General features: G+C 34.3%; 1 protein-coding gene across 1 annotated transcript; it reads left to right on the forward strand.

The window, feature by feature from the left end:
- The first annotated feature begins 8,489 nt into the window (after nt 1-8,489).
- On the forward strand, nt 8,490-20,823 carry LOC105060976 (COMPASS-like H3K4 histone methylase component WDR5B). Its single transcript, XM_010944887.4, has 2 exons — nt 8,490-9,292; nt 20,426-20,823. The coding sequence occupies exons 1-2, from the start codon at nt 8,594-8,596 to the stop codon at nt 20,732-20,734; spliced, it is 1,008 nt and encodes a 335-aa protein (XP_010943189.1). The 5' UTR covers nt 8,490-8,593; the 3' UTR covers nt 20,735-20,823.
- The last annotated feature ends 1,663 nt before the right edge of the window (nt 20,824-22,486 follow it).

Here is a 22,486-nt window from a genome sequence, read left to right on the forward strand (position 1 = left end):
ACGGCCGACGGTCTATGCCATGCTGATTCTCAATCCTTTCTAAAGTAAAATTTTTTTGATTTTTTTTGTTTTTCTGATTTCACTTTTTAATATACTTTTTCCTTTATTCTTTATTTTCTCTTTTTTTCTTCATTTCCTCCATAATAGCCCTAATCCCAACTTTAATCGGAACCCCAACAATGTTTCCTCCTTTTTTTTTTTTCTTTTTCTTTCTCATTTCTTTCATCGTATTGTCCTCTATGGACCTAACCTAACCCTAGCCATGAACCCTAATCCTAATCTGACCCTTGACCCTTAAATCTAACATTATCCGAACCATAATCCTTAACCTTAACCCTAACCCTAACCCTTAACTCTAACCCTAACCCTAACCCTAACTCAACCCTACCACTGACCAAACCTTAGCCCTTAACCCTAACCCTAACCTAAACCCAACCCCGACCTGAATCAAGTATGAACTCGTACCCTAACCAACCCACAACCATGTCGGGTAACCCACTAATCCAAACCCATTTATCTTGCTTGTTAACCCACTAACTTGAACCCAAAACCCACTTGCCTAGGTCCATTAGCCCAGTAAACCAAAACCATCAATATTCACCCGTTAACCCCTTTTTTCCCTGCCAATTTAGCAACTTGCTACTAGATTCACTGACACTGTTTCTTCCCTCCATCCAATCCCTAACATCCTTGTTTCTCCCTCTTTCACCACACCTCTTTTCTCTCTCTATCCCTAATCCCTAAATGAGCGAAAGGCTACTGCATCCATAGTAGCAACTCTCAATCCCTTCCCTTAATCAACCCTCTTCCGATTTCTTTTATATGATCAACAAAAATGAAGATGCAAAGCTGCTATATCTACAATATCAATCCTCCTAAATCATCCTGTTGCATAATGCATATGTATCTACTGATTAGAATTTTTTTCTAGATATGCCACTCTAAAGGATTGGAAGGCCATCGGATGTCCGATAACAACTGCCTAACATGATGATGAGGGGAGAAAAAAATAAAAAAAAAATATCCTACCCAGTTGAACTGGCCCTTCCTAACACAGTGACTGTAATCTACTATTTTCCTTGGCTATATGTAGAGGAGGTTTGATTAGACCCAAACAAGATCGATCCATTTGGTCCATACCTTCCCTCTCCATCTATTCAAACCTCCTCCATTCCATGGCATCCTCTTAATGCTGAATGGCTTTGCTTCTATTAAAATCAAATCTCTTACCTCTTAAAGAGGTAAAGACAGCTCTTATCCTGTTGATGTGATATCTTCCTAATGTGGATGATGACATGGATAACAGCATAGTGCACAATAATAGAAAAAATTCTAAAATGGCATATGCTTCTAACAGCTAACTCAACATTACATGCTGATATAGTAGCACCAATACCACTAGTTGAGTTGATGGTAGATAGTGCCTATCCCCAATATAGTAGCACCAATACCACTAGTTGAGTTGATTGTAGAAAGAACCTATCCCCATCAAATAAATGGCTCATATACTTTTTCCTTTTTTTGTATTTGTCACATTTTCTCTTTTTTTTTTTTTGGCTTTCTTTATAGAATGTAATATAATAGAGTTAAATGTCCAGTGTACTTTTATCTTTTTTTTTCCTTCCCTGCAACATTTCCACGGTTCCTTTTACTTCCTTTGTACACTATAATGCAAGACAATTAAATAGCCAATGAACTTTTTTCCTCTTTCCATATGATATTTCTTTTACTCCTTTGGCTTTAAAAGGGGTAACATATGGCCCTTATCCTTTTACTCCTCTGCACATGGTTTTAAAATAGGGCGACATGTGACCCTTGAAAATGACGATATGCACCACCATAGAAAAGTTCTGAACTCTCCTTTTATATATAAGATAGATTTATAATTTTTACTGGTATTAAAAGAATTTGCATGGGATCTATTGAAGAGACATAAGTTGGGTGAAGAGACGGGCCCCAGAATTTGCCTCCATTGCAAGGATGCACAAAATGTATGAAGAATAGCAGGCTAACAGCATCGAAATGGAAGTTCATGGTTGAAATGGGAGTCGTATTTTGATGAAGAGCGATTCCCATCTTCAAGTTAAAAAAATTTTAGATAGACTTAGTCTCCTACACATGCTATAGATAAAGTGAATAGATAAATACCACATCAGTATTTTGAATAAAAAAAATCTATAAGCGTCTCTGCATAAGGCTGCTTAATCTCAACAACGATTTGTTGAGATGATTGCAGAATTTTTCAGTACAAAATACTAAAATAATATTTTTATCTATTAGCTTTACTTTTAATAAATATGTATATTATCCAAATCATTTTCACTTCAAATTTCAAAACACTGAAGCATTCTAGGCTGGACCTTTGCTTTGCAGTAACTGGGTTCATTGCTTTAGTGCAAGGCCATGTATAATTCTTCATCCATTAAACCTAAACAAGAACTTGCCCTCCCTCCTAACATGATTTTAGATTACTAGATGCAATTTCTTGGTCCTTTTATATGGCATATAATTTCTACATTTGGCATGGATTAAGAACTTTTTATGATGGTCTCTCATATTCCGAAATAGAGTACGTCACTATGTCAACATTTTCTAATCTGCAAATCTGTTGGATAAGATCTTTTGATGTATGCATGAACCAGTCTGTTTGTATTGATATCATATAAATTTTGTTTCTAAAATACATTATCCGACCATGTCAACAAATTTAATCTCTAAATCTATATGATGTAGTCTTTAAAACATGCATGAATTCCTTTTCTTTTCTTTGTCTCTTCTTCTTTTTTTTTTTTATCAGAAGAAGGGTTAAAAGATCTAACCAAAATACCAATAATAATAAAAGGTATAGATGTTTACATAGGAAAAGAAAGGTGGTATAAAGAGTACTAGAAGAGGTGAAAATAGAAGGATATGTATTAAAAGCATGTTGAGATGATAAGATAGTAGCAGGTTATCTATCAAAAAGCTAAAGAGAGTGAGGTTTACAGGAGTGAGTTGTATGAAACTAACAGCACCATTAAGAAGTTGAAGTCAAGCTAATACTTGGTTGATTGCTAGTGCTTGTTTATACAACAAATTATAGAATTAGAAGTATATTGTTACCAACATATATAAAGAATATTGCTATAAGACACTTTTAGCAATATTTGCACAAAAACGCCGGTGTAGTATATTGATCTTTATACTTATCCTAGCAGTCTTTATATACTGAAAAAAATCGCTATTGAAATTTTACTTTTTCCAGCAATTGCGTAAAGTGTTGGGGTTAAAATAATAATGGCACATTTAGCAATAGTATAGCAGTGATCAAAAAAATCACTGAAAAAGTTTTTCCTAGTGGTTTTTGGTAGTTGTCCCAGCGCTTTTCACTGCCACTCCTCTTTCTTTTCTTACAGTGAGGGTTGGCAACAAAAATCAAGTCCTTGTAAAGATGGATTATATTTTGCAGCAATACTCTTTCAGTGGATGCTTCAAAATGAAAAATTTTCTTGTTTTATTCTTTTTCAGTGCACAAGAGGTTATGGATAATAAGCAGTCATGTGCAACGGCAGTGTCTCGAGATTGACATGGTGTTTTTTCTCATGTCCATAATGTCTCCAGGTCTGGGGATTGGAAGATAAACTAGATATTGTAGTAATTGATTCCCTATGGACCTCGAATGATGATAGATTATAGTAGGTGACTAATTGTTTTCTTATCCGAGTCACAAGGAGAACAACGATCTTGACTCTACTCTTTTGTTGTTAGATTATCAGCAATGGATATTTTCCCACAACATGCAAGCCATTCAAATACATTGATGTTCTTTGGTATTGACATTTTAAAATGATTGATACAAAGTGTGATTTACTTCCATCTCTATGAAGAAACTATAACACATTTTAACTTAGAATATTCGTTAGCTGCTCCATTGGTAGTTCTCCCTATATTCTGTATAATTGAATATTATTTAAGATGCTATCAAGTTCTTGAAATTTCACCGTGCTGCTAGAATGTAATGGCATTGTGAAGGCTGGTGCAAGTTTATGTTTAGTCTCATATTGGATTATGTACTAAAAAGATCTTAGGTATTTATATAGAGCAAATAAATCCAAATAAAAGCATCTGACTATCTTTTTTAGATGAAGTTCTGCATTATTACAAATGATGTTAGAATGGACTAGGTGCATAGTTTATGTGCACTAGTAGACATTATAGCATAAGTAGTATCAAGGTTAAATACTGACCAATCACGGTATTTATGATTGGATTTGAATGAATTTAGATCTTTAGACAGATGATGATGCTATAGTTTAAATGGAAGAGGGTATGAGGATCTACGTAGATCTGTGTTAGTCTCACATCGATTATATTCTTCTGATTAGCCTTTTTAAGTGAGATATTAAGTTCTTGCTGTTCTTGGATCATATTTTTAAGAAATTTCAATAATTAGATATCTTATGAGGATGTCAAATTTTATTTCATAAGATTTATACATAATTAATCTCTTACACAATCAAGCTTGATTTAATTCAGAGTTTTCAAATAATTATCAATTGCAATTACATGTTATCAAGTGATAAGTGAATATGATGATAAACAATACATTCAAAGCATTCAAGATATGGTATATGATTATTACAAATATTTATAAATAATCTAAATCAATCAACTATAATTTTAATAATCAAGATGGTATGATGTGAAAATAAGTTTAATCTTTACCAAACATCATCATCTATCCACCTTAAGTCTTAAGCATCTATTTTTTAAGAACTTGCTCCTTTCATTTCATTAAATGCTTGGTATACCTATAAAATTATTTTCTAAGCTTTAGTACCTAAGCATTTTTGGATCCATTAAAGTTAGTACTCATGGATTCTTTTGGAATCCAAATTTACTTAATCAAAGTATGATCATTTTTCTTAATATTATATTCTAAAATTTTATGGTCTACTTTGTTACTTTTGAAATAAATAATAAAATAATTTCGAATAAAGCTTTACTAAATATAGTTTTGATAAATATTTATTTTTTTGAAGGATGGAAACCAATTCTAACTTTATCGAAGATAACTTTTTGACTATTTAAAACTAATTGAAGCTTTTGTGAACCAATTGTAAACTTCTCAAGTATAGACTTAAATATTTCAATTTCTTTTTTAAAATTAGCATTTTTTTCATAAGAGATTTTTTAAATTTTAAAAAAATATCTTTTTCTTCAGCCAAAACTTTATTTTCTTTCAAAAGTTTTTCCTCCATTAGAAACTTATTCTTTTTTTTAGCTAAAGATATATTTAAATTTTTAAGCTCCTTATTTTTTAGTCATAACTTTTTGTATTCATTCATTAGATCATTAAATGCTTTATATAATTCATCAAAAAAAAAATCAAAAAATTTGCAAGATATATCTCATTATCATTAGCCATGAAATATATATTTTCAATACCTTCCTCTTCTTCTTTATCGAAGCTAGAAATATCACAATCTCCCTAAATAGCCATCATAGCATTTTTTTTACTCTTTTGGGAGTTTCTTTTGAGTAGGAGGCAATCTGGTTTGTAGTGCTTCAGCTTGTTGCATTTGTAACACATAACATTTCTTCCTTCATCCTTTTTGTCTTCCTTTTTCTTTATCCATCTCTTCTCGAGGAACTTTTTGAATTTCATAATGAGGCACCAAGTCCTCATCTTCATCTTACTCTCTTCTTTGTCTTCATCCTCTGATTTATTGCTTTCTTTTAATCTTGTAGCTAATTTAAATATGATGGTCTTCTTCTCCTTTGACTCTTCTTCTTCTTCTTCTCTTTGGTGCATGTTCAACTTATGAGTCATGAGTGAATCTATTAACTCCTCCATGGATAGCTTAATGAGATCTTTTGCTTCTTATATATCGCTGTCACTTTAGTTTCTTATATCTTTGATAAACACCTTAAAACCTTTCAAACAAGCTCATAATTAGAATATATTTTGTCAAGATCATTTAAAGCATTGATAATATCAGTAAATTTAGAAAATATATCAAAAATAGACTCATATTATTTTATTTTAAGTATTTTATACTTATGAATAAGTAAATTAATTTTAGACTCCTTAACTTGGCTCATCTTTTTATGAGTTATTTCTAATTTATCTTAATTTTTTTTTACAAATGTACAAGTAGATATTCTATTAAACTAATTTATATCCAAAGAACAATAAAGAACATTAATAGCTTTTGCATTTAATTATGCCATCTTTTTATCAAATTCATTTCATTATTTTTTGGATTTAGTGGAGGATATTTCATTTACTTCAATTATGAATGTGTGTGGTCTATTAGTTATAACTCCTCACATATCATAATTTAAAGCTTGTATAAATATTCTCATTCTAGCTTTTCAAAAGGTGTAATTAGTGTCATTGAATAATGATGGTCTAGATATAGATTGATCTTCGATAAATGAGGAATCAATTAGGATTATCATGATGTTTAACTCAAGACCTCTAGATCAATAAACAATATTAGAGCACCCACTCTAATACTAATTGTTGCTCAGAAAGATAGCAACCTAAGATGGGGAGTGAATTGGATACTTTAAAAAATTTAGCTAAATTTGAATCTAAACAAGTATATGCTTCAAATTAACCAATTTAAGTGATTGTATTATGTATGATATATGTAGCAGTGGAATCAAGATATAGAAGAAGCTATGTAAGAATTAAAATAATACTAAGTAGAAACTAAAAGTAAGTAAAGCAAATAAGAAAAAGCACAACATAAACATAAGAGTTTTATAGTAGTTTGGGTAACCCAGTACTTATGTCCACTCTCCATTCTCCCCTTGGGAATTCTACTATAATCAGTCCAATTACTATATATTTATTTTATCCGGACTCATAAACAAATCCAATTGGATTTTTGAGATTACCAACCAAAACTTTACATCGACTATTTTTTGGATTAACAATCAACCTAGTTGATTTTTCGAACTCACTAACTAAAATCTATAATATTAAATTTTGAACTTGAACAGACCTAATTTCAAGTTTCTTTCCTCAAAAAAAATTTGAAAAGAAAACAAGATGCAAGATAGAATGTTAGAACAAAAAATAAAAACAGAAATTAGACTCTTTGGATGCAGAAGAGAAGCTGATGATTTGCTCTTTTAAAATTTGACTTCTCTTCTTTAATACTTGAGAGGATGCTGTTGATGATGGAGAAGATTGCTCTTGAAAACTCACTAAAATCTGTGCACAAAAATCCTCTCTTTTTCTCTTCTCAGAGATCTTCAATGTAGCTTTCACAAATTGATGGATTTTTTTTCAATATTTTTTTTTTACTTTTCAATTGATTCTTTAGCTTTTAGTAGATTTGAAAGAGGCAGGAGAATAAGTTTCAATCATTGGAAGGTTTGAACTAACCGTTGGACCCAAAAACTAGCCGTTGAAAATCAAATTTGAATTTCTGCAGAACTAGCTACAAAAACTAACCATTGAAAATCAAATTTGAATTTCTGCAAAACTAGCTATTGGGCTTCGAGTCGACTCGAATAGGATTCAAGTCGACTCGAATACCTATGAGTCCACTTGAGTCCTTTTTTTTCAAACATATGACTTTCTGCCTTTTTTGAGAAGTTCTACTTGAATAATTCGAGTTAACTCGAGCTGTCTGTGAGTCTGCTCGAATTTTTTTGAGTCCACTCGAATTTCTGATGCTAAAAAATTTTCTTTCTATCTTTTCCTATGGAGTTCACTGGGATGGGACTCAAGTCGGCTCAACTACATGTCGGATGAAATTTTAGTATGCCGAATATTATTTTCTTCTATTCTTTTAGCCAAGTCCCCTCGAATAAGATTCGAGTCGACTTAAATACCTGTTAGCTGAAATTTTTTGAATAATTTTTAGCATGAATAACTTTTTGAGTTCAACTTTTGAGTATCTTTTCCATCTTAGTGACCTTTCACAATATATAGGCTTCCAAAAACTTGTTGTTTGAATTTTATTTAGATATTTAGATTCATTATTTTGATACTTTAAAATTTTTCAGAAACATTGATTTTATTAAACTATTAGTTCTATTATATATTCAAATATTTTGTTATTCATCAAAATCAATCGTAGCGTCAATAAACTGTCTAACGGCCTAAGTTAGAATATAGAGTTGACTAAAATGTTAAAGATGTAACTCCAAATTTTAAAAATTATTAAATATATTTATAATTTCGATTTATTCTCAAAAAAATTTTTGTAATTTGCTCGTACATGTATTAAACCCATATGCGCCGTATCCAAGCCAAAAGTTACAACCGATTTCACTTCGATTCCATACCGAAACCTCCATCGTCAGCCTCAGTTTGAGCCTGGGCTGTGATGGGCTTGGTTCGGGACGGCACCCGGGTTTGCGTGTTGGATTGACAACCTCTATCCCAAATTTGCGACCATCAACTTCATATTCCTCTTTTAACCTACCTTAAAAATCCAGTTGACAGAACTGCCATTGCTGCAATTGTCCAGGGTAAATCAGTCAGAGTAATCTTCAATCCTTCTTTTCCCTCTTTCTGCCACCTCGTCGCAGGCCAACCCTTTGCGTACTTTCAATCGTCGGCAAACCCCAACACCACCCACCGCTGGCGATGGCCTCCGCTGCCCCGCCCACTGCATCCCCTTTCTCAGCCGCCGCGGAAGGCGGCAGCCCGACCCTCTCTCCACCGTACGTCCTCCGAGAAACCCTAACCGGCCACAAGCGCGCCGTCTCAGCCGTGAGGTTCTCCCCCGACGGCGCCCTCCTCGCCTCGGCCTCCGCTGACAAGACCCTTCGCATCTGGTCCGCCGCTGACCTCTCCCTGCGCACGGAGCTTTCCGGCCATGCCGCTGGCGTCTCCGACCTCTCTTTCTCCGCCGACGGCCGCTTCCTCTGCTCCGCCTCCGACGACCGCACCCTCCGCCTCTGGGACCTCGCCACCGACGGCGGGGCCGCCCCCCTCAAGACCCTCACCGGCCACAGCAACTACGTAGTCTGCTGCGCCTTCAACCCCCAGTCCAACATCATCGCCTCCGGTGGCTTCGACGAGACTGTCCGCCTCTGGGATGTCAAGTCCAACAAGTGTCTCCGAGTCATCCCCGCCCACTCCGACCCCGTCACCGCCGTCGACTTCAATCGCGACGGCTCTTTGATCGTTTCGAGCAGCTACGATGGGCTTTGCCGGATTTGGGATGCTTCGACGGGACGTTGTATGAAGACATTGATTGATGACGAGAGTCCGCCGGTGTCGTTCGTGAAATTCTCCCCCAACGGGAAGTTTGTGCTCGCTGCTACTCTCGACAACACCTTGGTACGGTATTTTATGTTTTTCTTTTTTTCTTTCCTTTGATGAGTTCTATTGCATGAAAAATGCTTCTTTTTTGGAAGAGAATAGAAATTAAAGGAATTATATCTACCCTAACAAGATGGTAAAGAAAAGGTGGCATTGATGGATTGATATCTATCATTACAAATATGCTTCTCAAATTACCTTCAATTCAGTGGCTTTCTGTTGAGGATATAATATCAACAACCTGAAGTACAACCATTGAGAAAAATGTGATGTAAAGTTGTATTTTCCTGATCTCCCTAATGGCACGAAGCTTTTTTTTTTTTTTTTGGAAAAAATTGCCTCTTAAAAGAGATTATTTTCTATCCTTACCTTCTCGAGATTAGAGCCTCCTCTCCAGGTTGATTTAAGGATCTAGAGATAACATGCTACTTTTAGCAGTCTTCCTCCTATCATGTATAATTAGGATGACGTTGAATTCTTGATGAATTGAAACTAAGGTTTCAACTTTCAAATCACTACCACATTGTCCCAATTCCTTATGGCATGCCATATTGACACATAATGACATGGCTGTATCATCTTTTTTGGTGAACTGTGAGCAGATATGGGGCATAATGTATCTTGTACTGTACTGGTAAGTAAACAATACGAGAGCATACTTTGAGATGTTTTACATTTCACCCATGGATAAGCTTCCATATTAGCCAGAAAATATCCATTAAGGATGTAATTTTAATGGTCAGCCTAAGAGACAAAAGTGTTTTTTTTTTTAAAGGACCTTTAGCTTGTTATAAGTACCTGTAAAAATGGTTACTGCAATCTTCAAGGGATGCAATGGCTTGAAGAAATTCTAATGGAAAATTGTCATAAATTTATTGTTCAAAAGTGTAGTCAGGCATTAATAGAAAGATGTCAAGAGCTAAGAGGTGAAGAAGTATGTCATTCATCTATTTCTAAAAATGTATTCTCGTATATCGTTTAGAGGTTTGTGATTTCAGCACCCAAATTGATGAGGTTCTTTTTGGGCCTTTATTCAGGCATCTTCTTGGAGACAGATCTAGTTAATACTTACTTTTATTTGCTTTGAATAGTTTTGCTCTCATGAGGGTTGAGTTGATTGATAGACAATGCTGAACTTTCATCAGACATAACCTAATTGTGTCACATTCCTTATCTAAAGTTGTATATTATTACTTCTGTTCCTGGATATGGATTCATTTTGAGTTTCATTCTAGATCTAGAGACAACTATAGATTTTTGATGTGTTATCTTGATACTGATCCAGATGTGAGGATATAAGTACCAATATGGATGTCAGCATAGCACAAATATGGTTTCTTTCTATCTTAGTGACATGTTTAAGTTTTTATATTATGTGATTTGTTTTTTGTTTTGTGAATTGTGTATGAACTTTGTCAATATATTTTATTTGATTTATCGCATCATATTGGTTGTATCCAGCTCATTTATGAATTTATTCAAAACAAACTTATGCATTTTGAATCATCTATAAAAATTAGATTGATGGCAGTCTTTCAATCATGATGTTGGATTAAAAGACTACTAAAACTTTACAAATGAACTTCTAAAAACAGAGAATCCTTGATAAACGCCCCATAAGCTCATCAAATAGACTTCTGTGACTCACTGAAACTAATCAATGTTAGAATTTTTGCTAGTTGATGCCTAATTGTGCTCCCTTTTCCTTCAAAGACACAATGCACAATCTAAAGTACATCAATTGTAAGCTTATGGATATTGGTGACGTATTTTAATAGCGATCGATATCCATGTCCATGTTATTAATTAACTGAGATAGGATTTGGATATGGATCAAGGATTAAGGTGCCAATGGTGTTATCTCATCCCACTGTACCATACCATTCCACAAAGAAAACAGTGCATGTGTGAGACACCAGTTTGTGCATGGATTGGGATGTTCCACTTGTCTTGCTTGGAATCGGTTGGGACCCTGGTGTTGACCTATTCAGCTTCTACCATCTGGGACTCAAGTGTCTTTGTTTACAAAAGAAGAGACCATGGTTGTCTCTCCTTTCTCTTTTCTCTCATCTTCATTCATGACAGGGCCTGAGGTTTGGGGAAAGAAAGAAAGGAGAGAGGAAAGAACAGGATAAATAAAGGAGAGGAAGGAGGGAGGCTTAGCCCAGAAATAAAGAGAGACTGCATTAGGAGTTGGGATGGTAGTGTTTTGGTACCATATAGAGTGGGGACCAACCATATAGCGGTCTGTACCGGGATTTAAACCCTTGATATGTATATAACAAATATTTGACCTATATCCAATCTATTTTCATCCTTGTTTGGTAATTAGTGATATCAATCAATATTCACATGGGACTATTTGGTTTGTTACAAAAAAATAGTTGTCTATCCTTATGACATTTGGATATATTTATTATTATTGTTTCTCTTCTTCTATATGATGGGTCTCCACATAAACTTGGATGCTCACTATAAAATGAATGAATGGTTGTCTTTTAATTGTGATAGTTCTATGGCTGAAAATGGATCGGATATAGGTATATTTATATTTGTATCCATATTTTTTCAATGAATATGGATACGGATATGTATATTAAATGGATATCAAAATTAATATCCATATTTGTTTTAAATAGATACGGATACAGATTGGATATTAAACATATCCATATTTGTTATGAATAGATTCGAATATAAATCGGACATTAAGCGTATCCATATTTATTTATGTAAAAATGGATATAAATCGGATACTATTTTGGATATTAATTAATCTTTAAGCAAAATTCAATGATGAAAACCGGCAATAATGATATGATCATAAAGAACCTAAGATAAGCATAATTATAATCATAATCCAAGATATAATCATAATTATATGTGGGAGAGATAATTATAGTCTAAAGCTCCATTGAAAGTAAGAAATAGATTGTCAGCTTTGGGAGGCGAGCAGCGGCCCTTGGCTAAACCTCTTCTTAGACACGATCCGTTGGAGTATGGTTAAGGGGTCGATCTGTACTTGGGAGGATATAATGGCATATATCGCCTATCAGATTTGGCTTTTCAAGAACAGTCTGATTTTCGAAGCTGAGGTGGTGCTTGTACACAGGATGCTAGAGAGAGCCATTTGCTTGGCTGCAGAGTACAGTCATTTTGATGCTATCGGCTCGTCCTTTGATGTCTCCAATTTTTGGGACTCCCATGCTGCTATTGCAGTAATCTGGAGGGTTATTTTCATTTTCTAGGAGTCTCCTCCTTCGGAGTTTTCAAGGTTAATTTCGATGGTAGCATTAGGGATGGTAGAAATGGTGTTGGCTGTCATTTATGGTCCGGACGTCAAATTGCCAGCGGTGGTGGGCTCATATCTTTTTGAGCCCTCCATCCTGGGAGTTGAGCTTCGAGCCGTTTGGACGGGCATTATCTACGCCAGTCAGGAGCTATGGGCTGAGAGGATTCTCATAGAGAGAGATTTTGCCATCTTTATTTGCTGGATCCAAGATGGCACGAAGCAGCTGGAGGCTCATCCGCTCCTCTATGACATCTGGGCTTTCGTTCGTGACTTCATCGTGGAATCTGTTCGGCATGTCTTTCGAAAGATGAACAACACCACAGATTGGGTTGTGTCTTACGTTGCTGAGCATATCGGAGACTGGATTTGGCGACAGGGTTAGACGTGCCTGTGAGCTCTGCAGGATCTTTTATTCTCTGACTTTATGAGGTGTTCTCACACTAGAGTGGTATGAGCGCCCACTCGTACCAAAAAAAATAGATGATAAAAATCTAAGATATTCAAAAAAAGAGATAATATGTACCTTATATTAAGAATCCAAATGATCGCTAACACTCCCTAGTTAACATGAATATATGCTCGTCCATACTCGTAATAGCAGTACCTGAATACAAATATGAGAAAATAAGAAAGTCAATTAAGATGCACAAATGTTTTTAAAAATAATCATTTAAAAAAATAATAAATTTGTACTTCCTCTTTAGAGCTCCTATATTTTGACTTCATTATAACAAAAACCATAATATTATTTTAGCTTTAGGGCATCTAACATTAAAAGAGCAAGGATTTAAATGATAAATGATTTGAATAAGTAGCATAATCCTTATAAGATAAATGATATAAGAGCAAGAATTTAAATGCATAAACATGATTAAAAACGCAACCACCATTTGCCATAGTTAATCTTATTCAAAGAAAAACTTTAAATACATCCTATAAATACAAATATCTTTAGAAAAGTTTCATAAATTGTTAAGTAATTGAATAACATCATGTGACAATCTTCAATGCTCTAATCATCCGACAATAAAAATAATGATATTAATATAATATTTTCAAGATACATAAATAAAAATAATAAACTAATGTTTTAAAACTATATTCCATATGCATGTAGTTTATCATAACATATGAATTGATATTGATTTGTTTGGATCTTCAAAAGAGATACAATAGCGATCCGACATAGTAGGAGAATAAAGATTATGAACAACAGATGCAATAGGACCTATAACAAAATAAAAATATAACTAGTAAAGTATTATAAATAAGTTAAACTTAAGAAAATTATTATATAAAATACAACTAGTTATCTTTTTTTTTTTTTAGATCTTAGCCAATCTTGAAGATAAATCATAGCTTTGACAACATCAAGGTCTAAAGAACTTCAGAATGCATCTATCATTCATCCATTTATACTAAATGCTAATTCTAATGCTGCAGTAGATATTGGAATTGTCAAAATAACTCTTGTAATTCAAAATAAAATAAAATACTTTGGATTATTAGATTTTTACCAGTCTAAAATATCAAAGACATCACCTTCAACCCATCGCCAAATTGATTCCTCCATATATATATATATATGTATTAAAACCTGTTCTAATTTGCTGTTGTTGTGCATTCTCCTTCGTAAATATTGTGAACTTTCTTTTTCTTTCTTTCATCTCATCAAACTCATCAGAAATATATCTACTATCCTTTGGTGAATCAATAACATGAGTAAGTGAAACAAAAGAGGAAGGAATTTTTTTTCATACTCACTATAAGACTTCCGATATTATTATGAATATCATTGGTTTCTTTTTCTCTATTTAAAAATAGATCTATGAGTAATAAAATTTCACAATTTTTATTGTATAGCGAGGATCTAAGAATGAATCCACCGCCAAGACAAGATTAGATTGTCACAAATATTTGTCAAACTTCTCCTTCATAGATAATGCCATAAAGAGGAAGTGATCCTTAGGATTTGTGCACCATTCAACAATTTGTAATTGGATTTCACAAAATTCTTGAAAAAAAGATTTGCAGTTGCATATGTTGTGCGTGAAAGGAGCTTGGTGGTATTATAGAAATTTTTCAAAGCTTGACAAAATACTTTTATGTTTTTCAATTAATCATTTGTTGGACACATCAAATTTATAAGGATTAAAACACAACAATCTCTTGATTCTTATAATAATGAGCATCCGTAAGCATCCGCATACATAGTGTTCCACCATGTAGGGATATCAAGTGATAAACCTTTACGTGTCTCCAAATTACATTCTTTAGCCCTCTTCTCAAAATCCTCTCACTGTAGTGGAGAGCTTCGAATGATTTTCACCATTTTTTAGATATTTTCAATTGCCATATTAATTCTTTTGAGATCATCTTGCATAACTAAATTAATAATGTGTATCACATCTCACACTAAATAGGAGCACTTCCCCCCCTCTTTTTTACTGGGTGGGAGAACTCATAACTCATATGAATTTGTGATTTGGTCATATGAAGTCATCCCTATTAGCACTATGAATAGAGATACTGGGGTTTAAACATAGATAGTTTTGCTTGTGGTCTATCATGAGAAGGCCTACTACAAAAGGAAAAAAAACTAGTGAATTACTCCTTATCATTTCAAGGAAAAATTAGAATCAATAGTAATGCTTTGCAAGAGCACATGATAGGGGTAAATTTACCTTTTTCAAGAAAACCAAATATTATTTTTGATTCCGTATAAATTATAAACTAAAGAAGTAGGAAAAATTATTAGTTGTGTTTCGTATAAGCTTAGACTAAATTAGGTGGCTGATTGACTAGAACTTTGGACTTTGGAGGAACATCTGGCACCTCCGAATGACTAGAAGGTGTATTTGCCAAGCTTTGACTTTTATTAAAATATTTGCACTTGTATCTGATTCTATCCTAAGTCCAAACCAAATAATTTTAGAATGGATTTGGATTTGATTTTTTTCTCTTGATTCGAATAAGGATTAGATTTAGATTCGATCCATCCCCTATCAAATAATTTTGATTCAAATAATTTTAGAATAGGTTTAGATTTATCTTTGTCAAATGAATAACAAATCCAGCATACCTCTATTCTAGCCACCAGTTGTGCTGAATGCCAGTCGGAAAGGATGCTCGTGATTAAATGCTTGTTGAGAAGAACACTCGTCATCGAACGTTGGTTGGGAAGGATGCTCATCATTGAATGCTGGTCGGGAAGGATGCTGGTTGGTGGTTGCTGGTTAGGAAGGACGATGGTCATTGGTTGATGGTTGGGTAGGGACACCTCACGGTGGGTTGGGGAAGTGGGAAGGAAAACCCTAGCCGTCGGGAGGGGAAGTACTCTTAAAATTTTGAAGGGCAAGATGACAATGAGATTAAGGGAAGAAAAGGGTGCGTAGAGTCGGGGATGCAGATGCTGGATCTGGGAGAGACTAGGATACATAATAAATGGATATCTGGATCCCAATTTTGAAAAATTAGAGAAATCTGTATCTGAATCCATATCCGGTTATTTTTCAGGCTAACTATCCGGATCCACATTCAGATTCAATTGGACTCAACCATATATGTTCGAATCCAGGCCAAGTTGGATGTGGATGCAGGTACGGTCGGATAAAATTTAACCCATTTTCAGCCTTGGATAGTTCAAAGGAAGGGCTTGTAAAACTTACAACTAAGCTATTGATGCGTACATTTCTTAGCAAAGACTCCCCAGACTCATAAAAGAAACTCCATAGATTTTATTAGGGCTGTAAATTTTGTCAATTGACACCTAAATGGGCCTCAATTTGCTTGAGAAACACAATCCACAATCTAATTTGCATTGGTTGTAAGCAGACATGGGAGTACATATTTCAGTAGTCCAGTTGATATCAATATCCATATTCTTATCCACTAACTAACAGGAATTTGGATGTGGACATAAAAAATATTCAACCCATGTCCTATCAGTTTTCAGCTCTATCAATTAATTAGTCATATCAATCAAAATCACTTGTAATTGTTTCATTTAAACTAGTAAAATAGCTAAAATCCTTGTGAAATTTATATGTAAAATGTTAAATCATCCTTTTTTTTCTTTTTTGGGGTAATGCAAGATGTCTCGACCAATTTGGTTTGACAGTCATGAAATTATGATTGTGCATCGGTTTCTATCCATACACTTTTGGAGATTCTCATGTTCTGACAATGTTTTGAAACGTTACAACTTACAAGAGTATAAGTTTCTATTTCCAATAGAGCAATTTGATCTAAGTGCATTACCTTGACCGTGGTAGACTAGGTAGGCTGCTTTATGCAGGTATGGGTGGGTTCTGGGTCCATAATAAGCCACAACCAGCCCTTGCATGTGAAATTTAACTTAGAAAGGCCACAACTTCCTCAGTTCGATTTGCAAGGTGTTACATGACCAAATGATTGGATCAGTTAGTACTGCAATAAGTTAACTGGCAAAAACCCTTATAGTAATTGCTTTGGTCATGAATTTAAGCTTGTTTGCTGCCCTGAAATATTTTCCAGACTTGGTTTACTATATCTAGGAAAGTTCGACTGAAGTTTATTGTCCAATCCATAAGAACTTTAAGTATGGTGTAGAAGGCATGGTTGGTTTGTAAGGCATCATATGGTGCTCTGTTGGAATTTTAATTTTTGTAATTTACAGCAAACCATACTTACTGTTAGAGGAAGTTCTTCTTTGATCGGCAGAGGAAATGAATTCCAGTAAGGGGGATGAACCTTGTTAACATAAACAAAGGTGACACAACCCCTGCAACAGGGCCACAAAATAGAGTTACAGCATGCTTCATACAAATCCATATTTGGACATATTTGAATAATCTCTTAATAAAGTCTAAAACAAAGAGGAGAGAATAATTGGAGGGAAGATAGTGTGATTCTATGTCCCTTTCCTCTTCTTCTTTCTTTTGTTCTCCTGACAAAATAAGACCCGATACACTAAAAGTGGTTAATCTTGTATTTCAGGTTAAGACACTCTGCATACAATGACTTGAACCCTCCAGATTGAGATTAGGTAATCCATGCAAACAAACAAACACCAAAACTGCAAATAAAAGACCTAAAAACTAACTATAAAACTTGAAATCTGAGACCAAATGTTAAGAAACCTGATCGAATTAAAAGACTATTGTAGTCCTCAAAGGGCCTTTTTATGAAGGTTTGTAAAATTGCAAACATAGGAACCTTACTTTTCAATTGGAAATTCCTTTTCTCTTTCATGGCTTTTAGCTAAAGATTCGAGCTTATCACATTGAAGAAAGAGATGACAATTTTTTGAGGATTGTTTTTTTGAAGTGGACGGTTGATGTCTTTTAAGTATCTACCAATGAACGAGGTCACAAGGGTTGCATGCCACAAGAAATAACATTTTAGTTGGCTTAGGTTTTTAAGTAACAGACGATGTTAAGAATTGCAGATTAGTTATGCCTCAAGAATGGATGCATATGTTTTAAATGGCTAAACAATATAATCTAGTCAAGGATTACATCCTTATAAGCAAGCAAACATGTGAAAATAGGTGAAGGCATGGAAAAAGAAGCAGGTTTTAAAAAGTGGAGAGACGTTGCCAGGTTATTTTGTGCTTGTTTGGCACCACAAAGATTGACTATAATTTTTTTCAGTACAATATTAAGGTTGACAATGTTATATAAATCAGAGAATTAGAATATGAGACGGGCTCTAATTATGACATGGATGAGAATAAGTGGATAGTTCATATAGCTATGGTCATGTTAGAAATGAATACAACAGTAGGGAACATACAGGGCGCCACTTGAGGATAAAATGGTGGAGAAACAACTTAACAGTGATGGGCTTGTTCATCATTGAACTGAGATGTCCCTACAAAGTGAGCAAATTATATTTGTGTTGAATGCTAAAGCAGAGGAGCGGAAGATCTTGGATAATAGAGATAAAAGTTGTGAGAAATTATTTCAAAATGTTGCACTGGCAGCTGATGGGATTCTTATTGGACTAAGCATATAAGAAGAATACAAATACTGAGAAAAGATCTAAAAAAGCTGCCAGTAACTATGGATACAGCTCTTGAAATGAGTGGATATGAAGATTTTGTAGACCCGACCACATGTGTAAGTTCATGCACGATTTGCTGTGCTTACATGCTCAGTGTTTGTCCAGCATGATTATAAATCATGTCAATTGCCACACATGCTATTATATTAGTAGCTTTTTCTTATTATATTCATCTGGACCATTTATAATTTCTTAATTATAAAGTCAGTTGTTAATGTTAATGTCTTCATAATTTAGCTTTCCTGCCATTTGGATTTATTTATTATATTGTATAAACAAATTTATCTAAGAACTGCCAAAATGTTTCTTAGCTTATGCTTAAAGGTTTAAATAGCTCTATATGCTTAAGCGATTTCTTTTACCTTAAAATGGTTATATTGTGCTTTACTGCTCCATGTAGAAGCTAGTATTACCTTTTACATTATTAACTATACACACTGAAGAGGCTGCCTGACTACTTCTGCATTTCAATGTACTTTTGTTACTCTTTTTTATGATTACTACCCTTGAGAGGCATAAACAACACAGGCACCCAAACGCACTAGCAGACATATAATGATATGAGATGTTTGATAATTGTTTATGCTGTAACACCATTATCTTTTACTATCACTTGATGCAGTAATTCTGGCCTGCCAGTTTATACTATTAATGAATTTTGCATATTTGGTGTTCATTGTTTGCTACTAATTTTTGGTATTTGTTGATCTTCCAATTCTAGCCTTTGTTAATTAACTTGCTAGTTTCTTTGTACCTTTGAGTGATGTGAACTTTTCAGCTGGATTTTTTTATTTATTATTATTATTATTCTTTTTATAATCTTGGGGCCAGGACTGTTCCCTTAATAATGTTTATCTGGATAAGTAGGTCATAGGATATCATAATATGGGTGGACCATCTTGGATGTGCCTCATGTAAAATGATATTTTATTACAATTTTTAATTCTCAACTGAAGTGATAATTGTTTGTTTCTTTTGATATAGATGAAATGCTTGCTGTGTTAATATTGTTGTTTCACTTGTCTTTTTAGAAAAATTAGTTTGAGGTTAAATACCATAATATACCATAATAATCACTCATGGTCTTTTTGTCAAAGAAGATTGCTGTCTACATTGACATAAAAAAAAATTCGTACTTGTTGAAGGCATTTTTTTTTCCTTGTTTTGCACTTTGAATCTGGCTTTTTTGTACCCCCCCCCCAAAAAAAAAGAAAAAAAAAGAAATCTGGCTTTTGAGTTTTGTTCCGAGATTTTATTGTATGTTTTGCTTGGTGTGCTTACTGCTCTATGGAAATCTAAAAAAAGAAATCTGGCTTTTGTGTTTTGTTCCGAGATTTTATTGTATGTTTTGCTTGGTGTGCTTACTGCTCTATGGAAATCTTTGAACTCAATATGGAAAACTTCAGTGGGCCAGTAATTTACAAAAACTGAAGTTTATGTCAAAATTCATGAAGGTGGAGCAAGATATTCACCCAATTTCTAATAACCATTATTCATCATCAGTACCTATCTCCTATCACAATCACCTGCATCCTCCCTTGGTCTGTATATATCCTCTCTAACGAATAGTTTGCTATGCTTATTATACCCATGAAACTTATGCCTTTATCGTGAATCAAACTTGTTAAGTTATGGATAACCAATGTCATGCATCCAGACGCACGCTCAGGTATGGCTGTCGCGTTTAGTCAGCTTTGGTTGATTGCAATGGAAAATGAAGCAGAATTCACAATTCCCTTGTTCTCATGATATTCTGACTGTAAAATATTATCTGTCTTGTTAATGATCAATGAATTATGTCACCTGCTGTGCAGAGGCTATGGAACTTCTCGACGGGTAAATTTTTGAAGACATATACTGGGCATGCCAATCTGAGATATTGCATTTCTGCCTCATTTTCCATAACAAATGGGAAATACACTGTTAGTGGTTCAGAGGATAACTGTGTTTACTTGTGGGAGCTTCAAACCAGGAAGGTGGTTCAGAAACTGGAAGGTCACACGGATACTGTTATTGCTGTTTCTTGTCACCCCTTAGAGAACATGATTGCGTCAGGTGCGCTTGAAAAGGATAAGACTGTGAAGATATGGGTTCAGAAGGGTGAAGATCAAATGGAAGCCTGACCGCAGACATTGATAATTCTTTCTTAATGTTGTAACTTTTTGGTCTGTATTAATCAAGAGCTTTCTTTAATCATTGTTATTTTCTTTGAGTGATCTTGTCCTGGCCTCATTTTTGTGACATTCAAGTAGGAGATCCTTGCTTAATTTTTCGTTTTTGAGGTATTGTAGGTGTTTATTTTTCTTAAACCCCTGTTCAAAAAGAGTAGCTGAACAAAGCCTGCCAATCTCCTTATGCTTGATTAGTTTTGTAACGTCTGTTCTTTTGCTTTCCAAAAAGTTTTAATGAGAAGCTTATAGGGGGACCATCCACTTTGTAAAAGAAAACTCATTCAACTTTTAGTCAAATTGAGGTGGTACATTTGTGACGATGCTTGCTGAACGTGAATAAGGGGAACTTATATTAATGCTGTCTCTCTATTCTTTCCCACTGGACGTCCAAGATAGAACTGAAAGATGAAATTAAGTATGCTCGGAATATGATGTGAATAGCTTTCTAATGGAAACATTTGTAGAAGACTACTCAACCAATGCTATTGTGAAATCTTTTAGGCTATTGTGAATGGACATATTCTAATACATCTGAAATCTAAAGCTTAAACTAATGCTAAAAAGAAATATGTCCAATAAATAATGGCAAACTTCTCTTTTAGGATGACTGTGGAACTTTTTTTTTTTTTTTTTTTCTTTTTGTGATGCGAAATGGTGGAAGCAAAGCACTTCCCCAACACTCATTTGAGAATGAAGAATTTACGTGAAAACAGGTAACAGAGAGCTCTGGAGAGGGAAGGAAAGGAAAAGACAGCGAAAGCATAGAAGAGAATAAAAAAATAGAACTCAATTGCAGTTCCGAAGTATGGATAGAGGATGATGTTTATCAGCTTTTCCCATAATAAAAGACTAACATACCAGCGGTGCAACCTATTGGATTGCCAGCAATGGAGAATGGAAATATATACGGAATAACAAAGGGACAAACATGGCCATGCCAATATAGAGAATCTAGGGAAAAAACAACAGATATGGGAACAGTTGGGATGCATCGATACATATATAATTTTTCTCACATATATTAATTATACGTGATGGAAACTATAACGGAGAAACTTGCAGCTTCTGATCTCTTGTTGGATCTGGTTCCTTGCTGCACTCTGATTGTTTCCAGAATTTAATTCTTCCGGAAGGTAAATGCTAATATATCCCGTCATTGTTCATCCGTTGTTGGAACATAATTATGATAAGTGAAACTCTAACCCACAACATTAGGATGGGCTTTTTTTCTTGCTTACAGCTTTAGGCATGCTGCACGGTATCTGATGGAGTATATTAATATAATAAAAATTCTGGCGCTAGACCTTAGTAATTAAATTGTTTCCTTAATATTTCCGATCCATATCGTAACCTCCATATGGATTTGTTCACATTCTCTGAGTACAATTTTGTATGCGTTTTTTTTTTTTGTTTAATTAAACAACTTGATAATTTGAGAATCACCTTGCAATATATGATGAACCCCATCCATTAAGCATGTGTCGGACAAGCACCCAAAATCTATTGAAATGTCCATTATTTTTGAAATGAAACTGAAAAGTCCATTATTAAACAGAGTGATTGGTTTGGATTCTTAAACACGATGTCTATCACCGTGTAATAATCTCAATATAATCTTATGGTGTGGCACAACTTTGCCACTATAGTTGCTGCTTATTAATTAACATATGTATCCCCCTTTAATGGGTTTATGGGTCATTGATA

The sequence above is a fragment of the Elaeis guineensis genome, chromosome 2, assembly GCF_000442705.2.
Source record: "Elaeis guineensis isolate ETL-2024a chromosome 2, EG11, whole genome shotgun sequence".
Taxonomy (NCBI): domain Eukaryota; kingdom Viridiplantae; phylum Streptophyta; class Magnoliopsida; order Arecales; family Arecaceae; genus Elaeis; species Elaeis guineensis.

Bases quoted from the DNA above. Each gene is read 5' to 3' on its own strand.
- LOC105060976 (XM_010944887.4), top strand. From the start codon at position 8,594: ATGGCCTCCGCTGCCCCGCCCACTGCATCCCCTTTCTCAGCCGCCGCG. The intron at 9,293-20,425 runs GTACGGTATTTT...CCTGCTGTGCAG, and splicing joins CTACTCTCGACAACACCTTG to AGGCTATGGAACTTCTCGAC.